Source organism: Physcomitrium patens, chromosome 24 (assembly GCF_059467195.1).
Source record: "Physcomitrium patens ecotype Gransden chromosome 24, ASM5946719v1, whole genome shotgun sequence".
In the NCBI taxonomy this organism is placed as follows: Eukaryota; Viridiplantae; Streptophyta; class Bryopsida; order Funariales; family Funariaceae; genus Physcomitrium; species Physcomitrium patens.
This window is the reverse complement of record NC_143433.1, coordinates 1,003,804-1,020,055: the sequence shown is the minus strand read 5'-3', so window position 1 is coordinate 1,020,055 and position 16,252 is coordinate 1,003,804. Positions and strand designations below refer to the sequence as shown.

Here is a 16,252-nt window from a genome sequence, read left to right as displayed (position 1 = left end):
TTGATGATAAGATATGATTACTTCATTATAATTTTTAAACTATTCGTCTTTATGAGAAGTTGGATTATCATAGATTTAGATAATTTCCTATTTGTAAATAAGTCAATCTAGTCGCTTATTGATTACATCTATTGGAGTCTATAAAAATCCATCTTATATTTCACATGTCTTTTTTAGAGCTATATAAGATAGTGAATATCTTAGAAAAAAGACAAATACCATCACATCTTATAAAAATAATTAATAATCAAGAATTTGAAATAAAAGAAGTGTTAGACTCAAGGCAACGTTCATTTAGGTTGAAATATCTTATTCATTGGTGCAGATATAATATTACCAAATGTACATGGAAGCCAACAAAAAAATCTTATAAATGCATCTAAGAAGATCAAAGCTTTTCATCAACAACATCCATTAAAATCAAGATGAAGAATAGCAAATCTTTGTTATAAAAGAAACACAATTTAAAAAAGATTGCATTCTATCTTTTATCCTTATTTGTAGTTTCTCTATAATTGTTGCATTAAAGAGATGAAGAATCAATAGCCAGCAGATTCATCTCAAAAGCCATCATTTATTAAATTACCAAATGAGATATTTCAATTATCACAATCTTCAAGACAATATAATAGGGATGAAGACCTTCAAGAGTAATTTGTTCTTCTTTGAATAGATGGTAAGATACAATATATTTGGTATTACGACCTAAAGAGAGAAACTTGATTTTGGTGATTTTATTGGAAGTAAAAACAATTCTTAATGGTGTTACATATATTTTGTTTAAAGAGAATTATGAAGGTCTTAATAATGATCAAATAATAGATTGATTTTTTTGCCTTGGAATGAAACACTACCGATGGATGAGAGGACCTATCAATTATCTTCAAAAGAAACAAATATCAAAGTAAGTAGCAAATACAATTCATTACATCTTAGACTTCCTTGACATATGATTACTTCTCTTTATAGAACTTGTCTTTAAAAGGGAGATTAATGTTATGGACATATATTTACTATAATTATTATTTATGTAATATGAATATGTAGAAATATATAAAAATAGATTAATTTTATAATATCTTCTAGAAAAGCTTTCTAAAGGCTTTATAGATGCTACTTTAATTTTACATGTATTAGTGATTGATTGGTAGGTTAGAAACTTGGTCAACAAGTTGACCACATGCTATACATATTGTTAGCTTATAGAACAAGCTAACTATGTAGCATCCATATAAAAAACCTATCTTGCAAGTTAAGATACGTGTTATACAAAGTCAACACATTTTGGAGGTTCTATAGAACATCACAATGTAGTTTCTAGGTAGATAGTATACATAGAGGTAAGAATGAAGTTTTCTTCATTCTTATCAATTCATTTCTTTCTTTTAGCTTGGTTTTAAGTAATTTTTTATTTTCTTGTTTTTTGGCAATAGCCATTCCAATTTCTTTTTAATATACATGCTTCTTTATTTCTATTTTGTTATACTTCTTTAAAATAGTCTTACTTATTTATTTGTTTTCATTGAGTTCTTGTCCTTGACACCTTCCAAATAACTACCATCTACATTAGAGGACTATCTGGGATAAGTCTTATACCAACAAGGAAGAAGGTCTAGTCTAATTACTATGGCATTGCACCATTGCAATTAATACATGGTAGAGGCAATTTAATTACATAGTCACCTTCCACTACCTAATCTACCCTTGAAGGATTGATGAGTCACTCTTCTACTCTTTTTAGAAGTATTCTTCTATCCAATGAATGTGGCAATGGAACATTCATATTCTTAACTTATTTATTCATGGCTTAAATGCAATGGAGCCATAGCAAACTCTACCATAGCAATAAGGATCTTTTTGTGACCACATTCCTTGGAAATTTTGCTAATTTAGCTCTATGTGGTCACAAATTCAGCCAGTGGTGCTTTGATCAATCTCGAGAGAAAAGAACAATGTGGTGTTCAATAATATATTCTAGCCACTAAAGAAATTACTCCAATATATTTGGTTGGGATTAATCAATTAAGAAAGGATAGAACGGTCTATTGCCATGAAAACTAAGAAAACACAACTAAAGGCAAGGTCCAAATTTATTAGGCACTTTATAAAAAGGTGGTGTTGTCAAGGACTCTTCTTATCCATGCTCTAAGATCTTGTCCTTACAGGGCCCATAGTGGGGTTTGTGTTTCAGCCTCAGTAGACTAGAATTGGGCATCCACATCCAGGTAGACATCAACAACTTCACAACAAGCTGCCCAGAGTCAATCCAGCGCATCATATGTGGTGTCACTCATTCCAATATTATGTTACTAGCTATCTTACCACACTTGTCCTTTGGTCTCAGCCCAAGCCACTTGTGACTGGGCTGGTTGTATTATGATTCTTGATGGCAATGAAGTTCTTTCATTTGTTTCAAAAAAAAACAAACAAACAAACAGGTACTCAATTTGCACTTATACTCTTTTTACTTCATATGTATGACATTCATTTGTGTTTCCACACATAGATGTCAGGTAACTCCCTCAAAGTTATTGGTAGAGGGGATACAAGGTTAAGGCTTTGGGGTATTTTTTTCATAAAAAAAATACACACACAAAATCAGTTTGAGCCATGAGACAAGCTTAAAGGTTTATGGTTCATTCAAGTGTGTAGATGCGGGGAGCCATTAGAGAGTTCTGTTCATCCGGTACCAAGTACCAGCAAGGTACCAACTGCCGTTTTGTTACACTTGGTAGCAAAAATAAGAGTCTTCCGAACGATTACTGCTTTTTGAAATTAGCAGTGTACAAATTTTCATCGGTAAGGAATCTCCATCGAACTACTCATTTGATGCAAAGTAATTTAGACAGTTTTACAAACAGTACAAGTATGGATTTAAGCCATTGACTGTTACAAGGACAATTGATCTTCATTACAGAATTCAATTTTCTTAGGGCCCTAACTATAGTTTGTTGCAGTATAACCTTGCAGAATAATAAACACAGTAGTAAAGTTACATAAGCAAGCAAACTGCATATTAAGTATTAAACTTAAAGTATTAAAAATGTTGACAATATTGTTTCGGTGAGCATGGACGAAATCGTTAGAAATGTCAACGTACATTAGAATACAAGAAAAACAGGTGAAGAAAAGTAGTCACTTAATGAGGAGGAAGCCCTGATTGGCATAATCAAAATGCTTAAAATTCCAGATTTTACACTATTTAAATGAATGAGGTGCCCGACATGATCGTGAAATTTACAAGGCACTGGCAACTCTTCTTGGGCTGAACGGAAGTCAATACTGAGTGAGGATTTCAGCAGACATATCATCCTAAATAAATACAATAGTAAAATAGAACAGTAACTGAAGACAAGGCTCTTATTTCCGCACCACTTTAGCTGCACTGTTCGACCGATCTCTCAGAGGAATTCGAGGCAATTCATTCTGAGCCTTGGTTTGAAAACCAGTGATTGTAGTGTTGGATGCACTCTCCCTTCTTCCACTGGACACTCGATTAGGCCTCGGGGCAACGGCCTTCACAGATCCTTCAATGTTTGTAACAGAGAGAGAAGCAGGTCTAGGAGCTGATCCCCTATGGACATGCCCTTGAATATCAGTCTCTTTAATGTTCGTGACAATTTTTGAACACAAAGTGCCAGATTTGATGTTTGCGGTGGCACCGTTTGATGTCTTCATGGAAGGCACTACACCGGCTTTTGGTCTCTGTCGCTTTCTCTCTTCAGCCGACGTTGAGAAGGGCACCTTTTTGCCAATGCAACTGAGCGAGACAGGAGAAGGATTTGTATTCACCTTCTTTAAAACCAGACCTGGCATGATTGACATGATAGACTGTTGCTGCTGGACGGTTTCCTTCAGCTTCAGATCAGCTGCTTGTCGAACGGCTGAGGGAGCACATGGCGGCAGTTTGTCCAGATTTCTGATTGCAGGTTCCAGATGGGGTTGTGAAAATTTGTTACTAGAGAACATACAACCGAATAATTTCTTATGGCAACTAGTGTGGAAAATTATAAGCCATTGAAAGCAAGCAAGGTTGAGTTTAAGAAAAATTAGGGGAAAGCACAAAGGGCGCATAGTACCTCTTCTCAACTTCGAATCTTCGTTCCAATAAGATGGCAACATTTTGCAATCTTCGTATTGCGACCATATCCTGCTGAATGACATCCACGCAACCCGGTGTGCGACTAACATGCTGCAAAATCCTCATGGCCTTCGAAAAGACTACTTCCTTGTTTCTGTGAACACAGATTTATTTGTCAGAATAAGACACCAAGGCTAAAGAAAAACATTCCCACAAAAATCTCCACATAATGTAAAACCCATAAGGAGAGTCCTAGGCTTTTTGCCTGAAGATTAAAAGTTGCTCTACGATGATGTTGACCGAGTCATGTTCACTCGCAACTGAGAATGCCAGGTTCGGAAAACGGGCAAGGTTGCCAAGAATGGAAAGAGCGTGCTTGAGAACTTGTTCATGTGGTGGACTTCGATTGACAGTTTGGATGAGCTGCAACAATTTGTTCACAGCCCCTCCTTCAGCCAAGCGTTCACAACATAGCTTTGAATGCTCCGTGGCCATGTCTGCAACCAATGTAATGATTGAATGAAAAGCAACCGTTAATTCGCCACCAACCAGAGAGAGGACTACTTTACCGAAGCAGACATAGATCAAAGAGTATTGTCCAAGTTTCTATGGATCAATGCGGAAGAGGATGAGTTAAGTACCAATAGTGGCACAGGTATGAAGAATTCCGCTGACAGTCTTCTGGCTTAAAAGTTGCGACAAAGCCTCGGTGAGTCGGTTACCCAACCGCTGGCTGTTGTCAACTGTTGCGGCTGTGCTTTGCATACGCAGTCGCAACTCTTGCATATGCTGCTCCATCCGACTACGCCCTGATCTCCATTTGTGTCCCCGCCAGTGTGCCTAAACAAAAGGAATAATTAGATACAAGTGTCCAACCGTAACTCGTTGTTAAGAAGCACCAGAGGCATTCACTCATGAAAGGTGATGAGATCCACGAAATCTTGAACATAAAAGATTTCGAGCAAATTGGTTAGTTATTTTTCAGTAATTTCGAAGAATCCGCTCACAAAGACATGAAGCTTAAAATCATCATACCAACAGGTAACATAGTATTGGATAGCAGCAAGGAGTGAAGATCATGGCGGACCTGAATTCGACAAACACAATTAATGACCACGTTGAAATGCTGGCGGGTTTTATGACCGCGAAATGTTTTCTGAATGGTAATGGCTGCACTTCGCATCACCAAAAACCGAAGCCTGAGAATCAGTGCTTTCGCCCACGAAGTCAGTATTTTAGCAGCTTCATGCTCTTGAGGATTGCATCCCCATGTCCGGGCTTCTAGGTCCACTACAGCACACCCACCCACAAGATGCTCTGGACGACGAATGTTCTCGTTCTTATTCACAAGTTGCCTTCCCAAGTGACCGTGAATGACACAAGCTGTTGCGTCTGTAGCTTGTCGTGAAATTACATGTTCAGTGATACTAGTATTATTCATCCTCCTCTGTAAACAGCCCCGCCAAATAGACTGGATTCTAACAATAGCCAGCAACTCCTCGTGATTCAATCTGGTTTGAAAATATCCCCCATACGAGTCCTGGGTAGTGACAGGTGCATATTGCAGGTTTTGCAGCTGCTTCCTGTGAAACTGAAGGTAAATACGAGCATGCTTCTGGAAGCACATTGCAGCAAGATTTTCAATTTCCATCTTCCTCTTCACAAGGAATCCTCGCCAGTATGATTGAAGCATGATTACTGCTAACCGCATGTCTTTGAACCGCTTCCATGAAAGATGACCCCGAATTGTTGCCTGCAATAAAATGATCCGGGATCGATATGATACATACCATTTCCTTCCACGAAGACAACGGTACCATGATTGAATCCGTACAGCAGCCGCGTGCTTCTCTTTCACAATCTTTCTCATCTTGTAAGTATGCCAAATAGACTGAATATGTCCGGCAGCGTATCGTTCCACTCGCAACCTATTCCTAACAATCGCGCCTCTGAAGGCGGCTTGAATCTGCGCAATCCGAAGCATTTGGGCTTTATGGTGTTTTCTGTGCATGAATCTCCGAAAATGCCATTGAATCGATGCGACTGCGATTCTCCATCGGTGGACAAGCTTCCTGACGCAATATCCTCGCCACATAGCTTGAACATTTGTGATGTACTTTGCATCACGTCTGCTTCGCACTCGCACAATGGCACCCCTAAAGAGAGCTTGAAGTCTTACGATGCCCATCAAATGTAATCGATACGATGATTTCTGAATTCGACCCCTTGCAAATCTCTGTATCAAGAGAGCAGCAGCATTGCGTTTCTGGATTTGCAATCGTTTGGAATATCCTCGGAAAAGCTTCTGTATGATACGTGCAGCTAACGACTTCTGGATTAGCAGATTCCGAACCAAGTGTCCCCGCCAGAAAGCCTGGATGAGCACTGCTGCAGCTAATCTGCGCTCAGTTCTTCGAGCCTGGAAACTTCGCCAAAAACGTTGAATCGTCCTGGCCCCTTTTCTTTGAGACAGAAATGCCGCTCTTAGCTTTCGATTTCTCAACCGCGACTGCAGAGCCGACACATGCCTCGACAGAATCTCGAGGACTTCCTGTTGTGATGCTCCGTTCTCATCACATTGAATGACAACTGAATCGTCATCTTCTTCAGTCCAACTGGAGATTCCACCTTTCAGAACCCGGACTCTTGTCAGCCATCCTCGCACAAATCTTTGAAGCACGATGACCATCATTTTGATCCTCTCAAATTTCATACGTTGCCTTCGTCCCTTATACCACGCTTGAATGCAAGTGGCTGCATTCTCTGGTTCACAAACAAAGATTCTCCGTTAGTGGAAGCAGTGCAAGGGTTTGCCTGGTCAGATTCACCGAATTGAGTGTGAAAACAGCTACAAAGGAAGGAACTTGCCTGAGGTCGCATCTCTAGATAAATATGATGCTTCAGGGTGAACATCCACCAACTTCAAGTTATTCATAAGACCCAAGTTCGACTCATCTTTTAAGGGGATAGGAACCACACTACTGGAGGACGGGAAATCCTGCATCACGTAAAAATTGAAGGTTGGTACAAACGGTGAAATGTTGATCCATCAAATGATCTACATCAACGACGTATTGTGACAGAACTTCTTTGATGTCAGACATGCGTCAGGAAAACTTGGAAGCGCCAACCGCCAACTTCAATTTCTACATTTGTATGTCCTAGAGTTCCTAACAGGAATAGAACTTAGAAAAAAGTGTTCGAGTGTGACGTGTGAGTTGTTACATGATAGCTTCAGTGAAAGTTTCACCTGCGGGTTTGCATTCAAAAGAGCTGAGCATAAATGAGCGACAAAAATTATAATATTGCGCTCGCTTGTGCAAGAGTCTCCATCCACCATATCTGATAGTCGAAGAACCTGTAGTAAAAACTATGCTTGATCAGACCTTTAGAATTAAAACTGAGAGATAGGCATACAAGCATAATACAAACTGATTGAAGATTTACCTCCGGAGCGATGCCTAACAATTCGGCAGCATTTTCCACCATTTGAAAGTTGTGGACTATTGCACTACGATCTCTCGAAGAGCCATTCTCACACCTTAGAAAGTTTTGAGGTTCCGAATGACCTATCTGATAGCTTTGATCACCCTGCAGTATCAACAGCCACAATGATTACAATTGAGTAACAAAGACGTGAGTGTATGTTGAAACCACTAAACATTAATTAAATAGATCATACTGGAAGTTCCTGGTATTGATATTCCAATCCAGGCATCACATAACAGAAGATGAGGGTATACAGAGAGGCTTAAACGGTTTCATACTCATGACGTAAATGACCCCAATGTAGTTTGAAAAGCGCATCAACTTAGGTCATAGGAAAAAAGGTTCAACGGAAGTAACGGCATTGGCTTGCGCTGAAAGCACTCACGTTGACATTCAAGGCTGAATTATCGGGAATCCTTATGGCTTGACAGGGCAGACAATCCGGTAGAAAGTTGCTAATGAGATGGCACAGAACTTGGCCATCTGCAAAAGATGTGCTGAAATTTTGTACCGTGACACCATCGACATTTACACAAATTGCCTGGAGCAAAATTGAGGCACAAGTGTAAGTTCTCTGAAAGGTTTCTTGCAGTCATGAAATTTTGATATGTTAATACAAGCATGACAGTGAAAGGCCTTTGACAAACAAAAGATTTACTGAAAGGCTGTCAATTTCGATTTTCTAAGTCAGATGGGACAGTAAGTCGTGGAAATAATGAGGAACTATACAATTCTGATGGGTAAGTCCTGAAGGAAAAACGAGCGTGTACCTGAACCCAGGATAATAACAAATCTAGTACTGCGTATCCTTTTGCGCCCGAATTAACGACCTGCATTTGCGAAAGTACCCAGTTATCCAACAAGTTCCAGAAGTACCTACGCCCGTTAACAGCAAAAGATCCGATAGAGCACTGAAGACCTGGTTACTTGCGTTTCTTCGACAGATATCAATAGTGAAACAGAGGACGTAGCGTGCAGGATTAACAAGCAGAAGCTAAAAAACAAAATGAGAAGTTTTAGAATGAAGTTTACCAGACCAACTCGTTCAAGATCATGAAACAGCTTGGGATGGCTCACCAAACTGGGCACCTGCAAAATTTGGGCGCATTCAAGGTCAGTAATCGTACGTCAAATGTAAAATGTGGTAGTGACACATTCAAAAACGTGGTCGGGATTCTGAAGCAACCAAAACAGGCCCCTACTAACATGTACCTGTAGATAGAGGATCAAGTTCCATATCAGAGAAAGCGTTTTTTCTCGTTGACCAGATGAGATGTGCTCAGCAGTAATAGAAGCTCCGGTTTCATCTTCCAGAAGAACACCAGACCGGGCAAAACTCTCTAACGCCAGCTCACAATTGTGCGCTCGTTTCTTGGGCGCTAGACAAGGAAACTTGATTTTCTGTACCAAAAATGATATCGATTTCAACTGAAGGATGATATAATGCGCTCTGTTGTGAACATTATCGACAAAACCTACACCAAAAAATTGGAAGGACGACATAGTTGCACGTGAGTCTAAAAACGAGGACACAAGACATTAGGCATATAAGGTGTGCATAGCGTACAGACGCTAGAGGCAAGGTGATACCGTAGATCTTACTCCACCCCAATTCCACTGGTGAATGAGAGCCAGCTTGCCACTTTTTACACAACCTTACCATCAACTTCTAGCAATAACTGCGGAGTATACTGAGGGATATTTGTCAAATGGATTTTGAATTTTCGAGCAAAACAGTTTCTACACTCACCACCAGAATGGATAAGTCATTAGACATGAGTTGCGCGAGACGGCACAAACGAACGCCATCTTGGAGGTCATCAACCACATTCCTCACTTCGAAGTCGTATTCACAAATCGGAGCCTATGCCCGGCGTTACGCAGAATCACCCAATTCATGTTAATATTTTCTTGCATAATGTACACCTTGAAGGCTCCACTCAGAATTCTATACATACTATTGTAAATCAGACAATCGCACTCCAATAGAAATCTATAGAATAAAGATTATTTATACTTAATTTTCAAATTATGCTTGTTGAAAGAAATTTTCATGTAAATGAACGTTCAAAAGTTTGATCCAAACATGTCCTATTGAAAGAATCATTGCAACCTTAACATGAAATCATAAGTACTTTCTGAGTATCTGACATGTAACCTCAATTCTTAGTTTCGAAGAGATGAGTCGCAGATCTGACCTGGATATGAGAAACATGGTAACCCAGCTTGCCGACGTGCACAATCAGATCTCCTTCTCCTTGCATGACATGTGAGAGAAAATCTGATCTCAAAAACATCAGAAACGATCAATCGCTAAGCTTTTTAAGAAGTGTGAGGCGTGATATATACTGAAAGTAACTTGTGTACTTGCTTTCAAAATGTAAAGGGGCAACTGTTTCCAAAAGACGGCACCTTCTAAAGCTTGCCGACTGGATTTGACACAACCATTAGGTTGAAATAGCAATGGCGAGCCCCCGTCGAGTCCATCAATTCCATGTTGAGCATGTAGAGCTGTCTCGCTCTTAATTTTGTCGAGTACAAGAATGAGTAGAAACGTTCTCTTCAGTATAATTTTCCCCAATTCCTCTCTGAAACCGTCACGGTATAGTCCATCTATAGACCTGCGTCAAAAAATTTTAAGTGGCAAAGGATCTTACGTACATGTTTCAGAAAACTCTCCACGAATTCATTGAACTCTGGATTATGACGGAGATAGAATGCAAGAATGTACCTGTTCGTGGCAAATTGCTTGGCAAGCGTAGAATCGCCAAAAAAATGTTCCTCAAGAAGTACTTCCAAGAAGGTAGTCTCAGGGTGATTCTCTTCATCCACAAAACCTTCCGGTGTTGACAAGTTTTTGTCACTGAATGCTATAGGACCTAAGACAACTGCCAAACCTAGTCGAAGCCAAGCAGGATTGTAGCTGAAAAGCACATCTAGAGCTTTCGTCCGTAAGGCTACATCTGTTAACACAACGCAATTGGGTTTCATCCGCAGTCTCCCATCATCAATGTACTGCACAAATGCCACAATTATAACCATGCCAACTGTGAGCAGACGGTTGACTTTTCTATCGTTCTTTAGAGCTGCAGCCAGGTTCCATACTCGACAATCTCTTTTAAAAGATGGGTAATCAAACATATTGCTTTAAACATCGCAGAACAGACAGTTACTAAATATCACGGCAAAAAGCTAAGTAGAATGTAAAGATGTGGAAATTTACCTTGGCGATCTGGGTTATAGTTGAAATTATCCTGTCACATTTGCTCTCTTCTAAATACGGAAGAAGGCGACGCTTAAGCTCCGAAAGACTACAGATTTGGTTCAGAGGAGTTTCCAGCGCATGTAAATCATTCCCAACGTTGTATTTCGTTTCCCTGGAACTTCGCAGACCAGACGTCTGAGCCTTCGATATAATCTTTCGGTTCTGGTGCACCATCGAATGAGAATTTCTGCCATCATCTGGACAATGAGCATCACCAAGTTAGAAAATTATCTGCTCAACAAGATACTGTCATACCCACATTGTCAGAGACGGAGGTCCTCAAATCTAGACCTTCAGAAGGTAAGATTGCGTAGGGACTTCGGACTGCTCAAGAATGAATTATCTGTCTTAATCGTACTATGCACAACACCTGCGCTCGTATTCCTGTTTAATTTCACTCGAATGTTTATCCAATTATAAATTAAGGAACATTATTCGGTGGACATGGCGTCTGCTAATACAACCGTTATAAGTTAGCCACCGGCATTCACAACCCAGTAACGCGAAAGCTTTAGGTCTACAAATAAGCGCATGAAACCTGGATGCGACACTGCAATCACATGACCAATGCATAGTTTGGGATTTCACTGAGAAAACAATTGACGTGAAAAAGGTGAGAGCACTCAGGGTATCGGTGCCATCAATTTAGAAAGAGGAAAGCGGAAATGTGGAGAAAGCAGTACCTGAAACGTTTCTAGCTAAATTTCGCACATGGCTGCAACTGCTATCAAAAGAAGTCGACCCTATTCCCATTCCATGGCTAGACGAAGTTCTCTCCAAGGACCCGATAGAGTGCTTTATCTCCATGACCTTCGCATTTGGATCCATCGGTTGTTTCAAAATTCTGTTCAACAAACCATTATATGCCCGCTCTTGCCGATCCATCCAGGTCTCCCGCTTCACCTGCGCGAGGCGTGAGGCCTGCAGCTCCTGGCTCTCTACTAGTTTCAGCTGCATTGATGCCCGCAACTTCATTTTCCTACCAGACATTGGAAATCGCGGCTTCTGCTGCGTGCATGGTGTCTTCCCAGAAAGACTCTCCCTCCTTCCAGAGACTGAATATCTTCGCCCAGCCATGGAATCTCTCCTGCTGATTACAGATTCTCGCCTTCCAGCAGCGAAATTACGTATCCCGGAAGCCGACTCTCGTCGTCCTCCTGGGGTCATGAAGGAGAAAGGGTTCGGAGTAGTGATACCGGGATTAGCCTTTCGCGGCGTTCTCAGTCCTGATTTACAAAGCGACGATAAGATGGTCTCTTGCGACGACCCTCGCTTCTGTTTAAGTAGCGCTTCCGCTTCATTGATACGAGCCAGAAACAGTTGCTTGATCTGATCCTCATCAACAGCGCTGTACCCATCAAACAAAGGAAGCCGCGACTTCGTCTTTGTAGCAGTCTTGCCACTGGGCGCAGTTATGATAAGTGGACTCTGGAACTTTTTGTTGGGAAGGCCCCCTTTGACGATTTCCATGCTCTTCCGTTTCTTGCTCCGAAACGGACTCTCCCTTCCTGCCATGCTAAGCTAATGATTCTTGCCAAAGAATCCCTAATCCCTCCGCCTTAGTTCCTGAAACCAAATCCATAATCCATTTCTAGAACAACTTCCTGTTTGGATCACGTAATCCTAGAGCCTCAACGACTTGGCGCAACTTTTCACGAAGAGAGATCTCACAATGCAACATCGATACATCCGTGGCATCTGTCCCATTCAGAGGGTACGGCAGGAGATAAAGGATAGCAAGGGCAACCAGACTTCAGCATCCCGCATACACTCAACCATGTTCGAGTACGCTCGGAAGGAGAGAACTGTGTCCAGTACGTGCCCTGTTCATGGAAAAACCTGCACTGCTACCAAAACATCTCCATGGCTAGAATTACGAGAGTCATCCACTTCACTAGTAACAATTGATGGTCTACGTCCCTGCCCCTTCGGAACCATCATCACACTCACAATTGCAGGTCTTATTGTGGCACTCACACAGACTCAACTAGTCGGCAGACCAAACGGCTACAACTCTCAATTTCTACGCATCATCTCATTTGGCCTCAACCCATCCACCCTGAGGCAGTATTTGCTGCCAACCAACACGCTGATTCTTAAACATCGAAACCACACGCGAATCCCAAGAGGCAGAACCTCGTAATCCTCAAGAAACCTGCGTCTTCAACCGGTGCCGAAAAACGAAACAGAACGGGGAACGGAGTCCTCTGCAAACTGGAAAACAAGCTGCAAGTCAGGCGAGAGAGCATCGCCCGCAGTGCTCAATCGGAGTTCGGACAAATAAGAAAAGCGGGAAGCAGCGACAAAAGGACCCTTTGCGCGCAAGAGCGGTGGCTGCGATGCTGGAGGTGGGTTTGAAATTCAAATTTTAGCCGCGCCAGAAAACATGGGATGAATGTCGACCTTATTTCATCAACTCGAGCGCAACGGTCACATTCTGCTTGGAATTTGTCTCCTTCTGTCCTGACAGTATATTTTGGATGATGTTGTGGATGGATAGAATAGCGAAGGACGTGCGAAATTCTGTTGATGGGTCACGTTTGCTCTCGTGCCTGGATGAAAATGTCTTGGGTACCAAATTAAGGTACCAAGATATTCGGACCCATCATGATTTCAACACCATTCTTTTGTCTTAAAATCAATGTGTATTTTAAAATTTATCACTATTTTGACAATATGACATTTTTAGTTTTAATATATTTATGTGTATACATTCATTTATATATATATATATATATATATATATTGTGTGTTTTGTATATGTTACCTTCCGTTTTTATTTTTCGAATTTTAGATATGCTTGTAATTGCTTTATAATGTGTGAGATGAAATTTCGTGTTTTATTACGTTGGACTATTCTTAATGGTATCTCCACCGTGTTATTGACAGTCAACATAGATCTTATAGTTTTACAATGCAACTCCAAATTCAGATTTAATTGAGATTTAATACAATTTGTTTTTAAAAAAGCAGTTCTTTTTAATATTTGACTAATATTATATAATAATATAGATATGGATTTTTAGTATTTAATTAGTATTTAATATTTAAGATTTTTTATGTACTAAAATTTTAGGTTTTTATTATTTTTTTATTCATATATTTTTAAATATAAATAAAGTATTTTTCTAAATTTGACTTCTTTTACTAATGTCCTACCAAATTAAAGAATATACATGTTTTTTGATACCTTACTAAAACAATCTTAAATATTAATTTTTTTATTGCTTTATTAATGATGAATAAAAAAAATATTTATTTAAAAAAACTTTGTATTAAAATCACAACTTATTGATTTATTCTTTATGAATATTAGCTTGTGATGTTGTTTAATTTATTTTTATTTTGAGCAATAGTTGATGTATTCATAAATGCTTATATATTAATACCACCAGTCTAGCATTTTTATGCTATTAAAATAATTATAAAAAATAAATTAAGATAATATATTTTGAAAATATACATATCATTGTCTTGTCATTTTAGTTACATTTTACAATCCTCTACTACATTTGATAAAATATAAAATAAATGTAATTTTTTACATCCAAAATAAACTAATGCACTTGCAAATGTTGAAAGAATACACAAAGTAATTTAATATGGTATGTAAAAATCCAAATTATATGTTTTTTGTTATCAACAATAACAAAAAAATATATAATTTAAAAGAACTTGTTGTAAAATTCTTAAGACGAATAATAATAGATAAATACATTAAATTGTGTGTAAGTAAAATAAAGATTATTAAAAGATAAGAATGGTTAAGAATCTCAAAAAAACCATGAGTATTTTTTATACACGAATTTAATATAACATAATATTTTATTTTATTTTATTTTACTTTTTGGAAGTATTAATTTATTATTAAAAATGTTTTACTTAATTTTTTTAAAAAAATTATATACATAGTAGCAAAAATCTATGCTATTAGGCACAAATAAACTATTATATTTTAATTTCTTGTGTAAAAAATTAAAAACTCCTAAAAAAACGATTATTTATTTTTAACAACAAAATAACTAGTTTAATAAAATTTCGAGGTAAACTGCATCTATTTTGATTTTTTTAGCTTTGTATATTTGAAATAAAGAATCTTAATTATATTTAAAGAAATACATTATAAATAGATAACACACAATTAGCTATATAGAAATACAAGGATTTTAAGATGTATTCTTATATTCTTCAATGATTGTCTTTGGACTTTATTAATTGCCATTATAAATGCAATATTTATTTAAAATTTCCTTTGATAGAACTTGAATAGAATTTTTCTAAACAATAGATATAACATGATCTTTGGAAGATAAGCCAATTATTCTTTGTAGTCTCAAGTTAATGATTTTTTTTCTATAACTTATTATGTCAATTGCTTAATAATCAAGCGTGATCCATTTTTAAGTTGTTAATGCAGGGCAATATTTTGCAACAACGTAATGGAACATCCAACTTTCAAATCTAACTTAAATAATAGCAATGTATGCAAACTTAAATTATTCAGATATTTATTAAGGTTAAAATTATTATTTTTGGTATTGTCTTTTATTACTACTATGTCTATATTAAAATAAATATGTAAAAGTCCAAGAAATATTTCTATAAGATGTCTAAATAGATTAAAAATATCATTTTCTTGTATAGATAAAATTAATATGTTGATTGAATATTCATTTCTACATGTCTTAGCTTCATGTGGCCTTAGATACTGATTCAATTAAAATCTTTGATATTGGACCTACTTTCATAAGTTTTAGAAGGATTGATATAATTCTTATTACATCAATAATTTTTTATCTATTTTTAATCTATAAATGAATAATATTTTTTGGTACATTGAAGCTAAAGCTTTTATTATAGAAATAATAATTTTGAAAATAATAAGAATATATAATGCATATCTTCAAAAGCTCTTCAACAAATAATCAAAGAAATGATTTACCTTTAAGTAGTATATTTTTAATCAACTTACATATTTTAATAAGAAACCAAATCTTATATCATTACAAAGAAGTATTAACAATCTCTTCTCTAAAGTCGTTTACAACTATAAAAAGAATATGTTAAAAATCTTCACCAAAGAATGTTATAATTCCTTCAAATATCTTTTTGGTACAATATATATCTTACAAGGTTCCATCATCTACCTCAAATATATTGTCAATGCTAATTGGTACCTCATTCCAAATAATAAGTACTTTCTCTAAACATCAACATATAGTACATTCTTTATTAAATTACAAAACAAATCTTTATAGAAATTGATCAATATTTTGAACATAGAATGTGCAATTTATCTACCATTTAAAGTCGAGTTCTAGTTTCAAAGAAAATATAAAATAATATAATCTTTTTTTAACTTCAAAACTTCATTATTATTGTATTATATATATATATATATATATATATATATGTTA

At 37.5% G+C, this 16,252-nt stretch overlaps 1 protein-coding gene across 1 annotated transcript; it reads right to left on the bottom strand.

Moving 5' to 3' along the window:
* Nucleotides 1-3,143: 3,143 nt before the first annotated feature.
* On the bottom strand, nucleotides 3,144-13,140 carry LOC112276865 (uncharacterized). The gene is made up of 18 exons (XM_024508644.3): nucleotides 11,519-13,140; nucleotides 10,794-11,032; nucleotides 10,302-10,585; nucleotides 9,983-10,191; nucleotides 9,769-9,851; nucleotides 9,321-9,434; nucleotides 8,783-8,971; nucleotides 8,603-8,659; nucleotides 8,341-8,400; nucleotides 7,956-8,111; nucleotides 7,529-7,672; nucleotides 7,332-7,439; nucleotides 6,950-7,079; nucleotides 5,169-6,844; nucleotides 4,723-4,921; nucleotides 4,347-4,578; nucleotides 4,080-4,235; nucleotides 3,144-3,919 (listed from the first exon to the last, which is right to left on the bottom strand). The coding sequence occupies exons 1-18, from the start codon at nucleotides 12,348-12,350 to the stop codon at nucleotides 3,361-3,363; spliced, it is 5,427 nt and encodes a 1,808-aa protein (XP_024364412.1). The 5' UTR covers nucleotides 12,351-13,140; the 3' UTR covers nucleotides 3,144-3,360.
* Between the last annotated feature and the right edge of the window lie 3,112 nt (nucleotides 13,141-16,252).

What these genes read in the sequence shown, in the direction of transcription:
- LOC112276865 (XM_024508644.3), bottom strand. Translation starts at nt 12,350, where the DNA reads ATGGCAGGAAGGGAGAGTCCGTTTCGGAGCAAGAAACGGAAGAGCATG. An exon ending in CTATAACCCAGATCGCCAAG is followed by an intron (nt 10,586 to 10,793) that starts GTAAATTTCCAC and finishes GCATTTGTGCAG; the next exon opens with TACATTGATGATGGGAGACT. An exon ending in ATTGTGTTTGTCGAATTCAG is followed by an intron (nt 4,922 to 5,168) that starts GTCCGCCATGAT and finishes CCTTTTGTTTAG; the next exon opens with GCACACTGGCGGGGACACAA.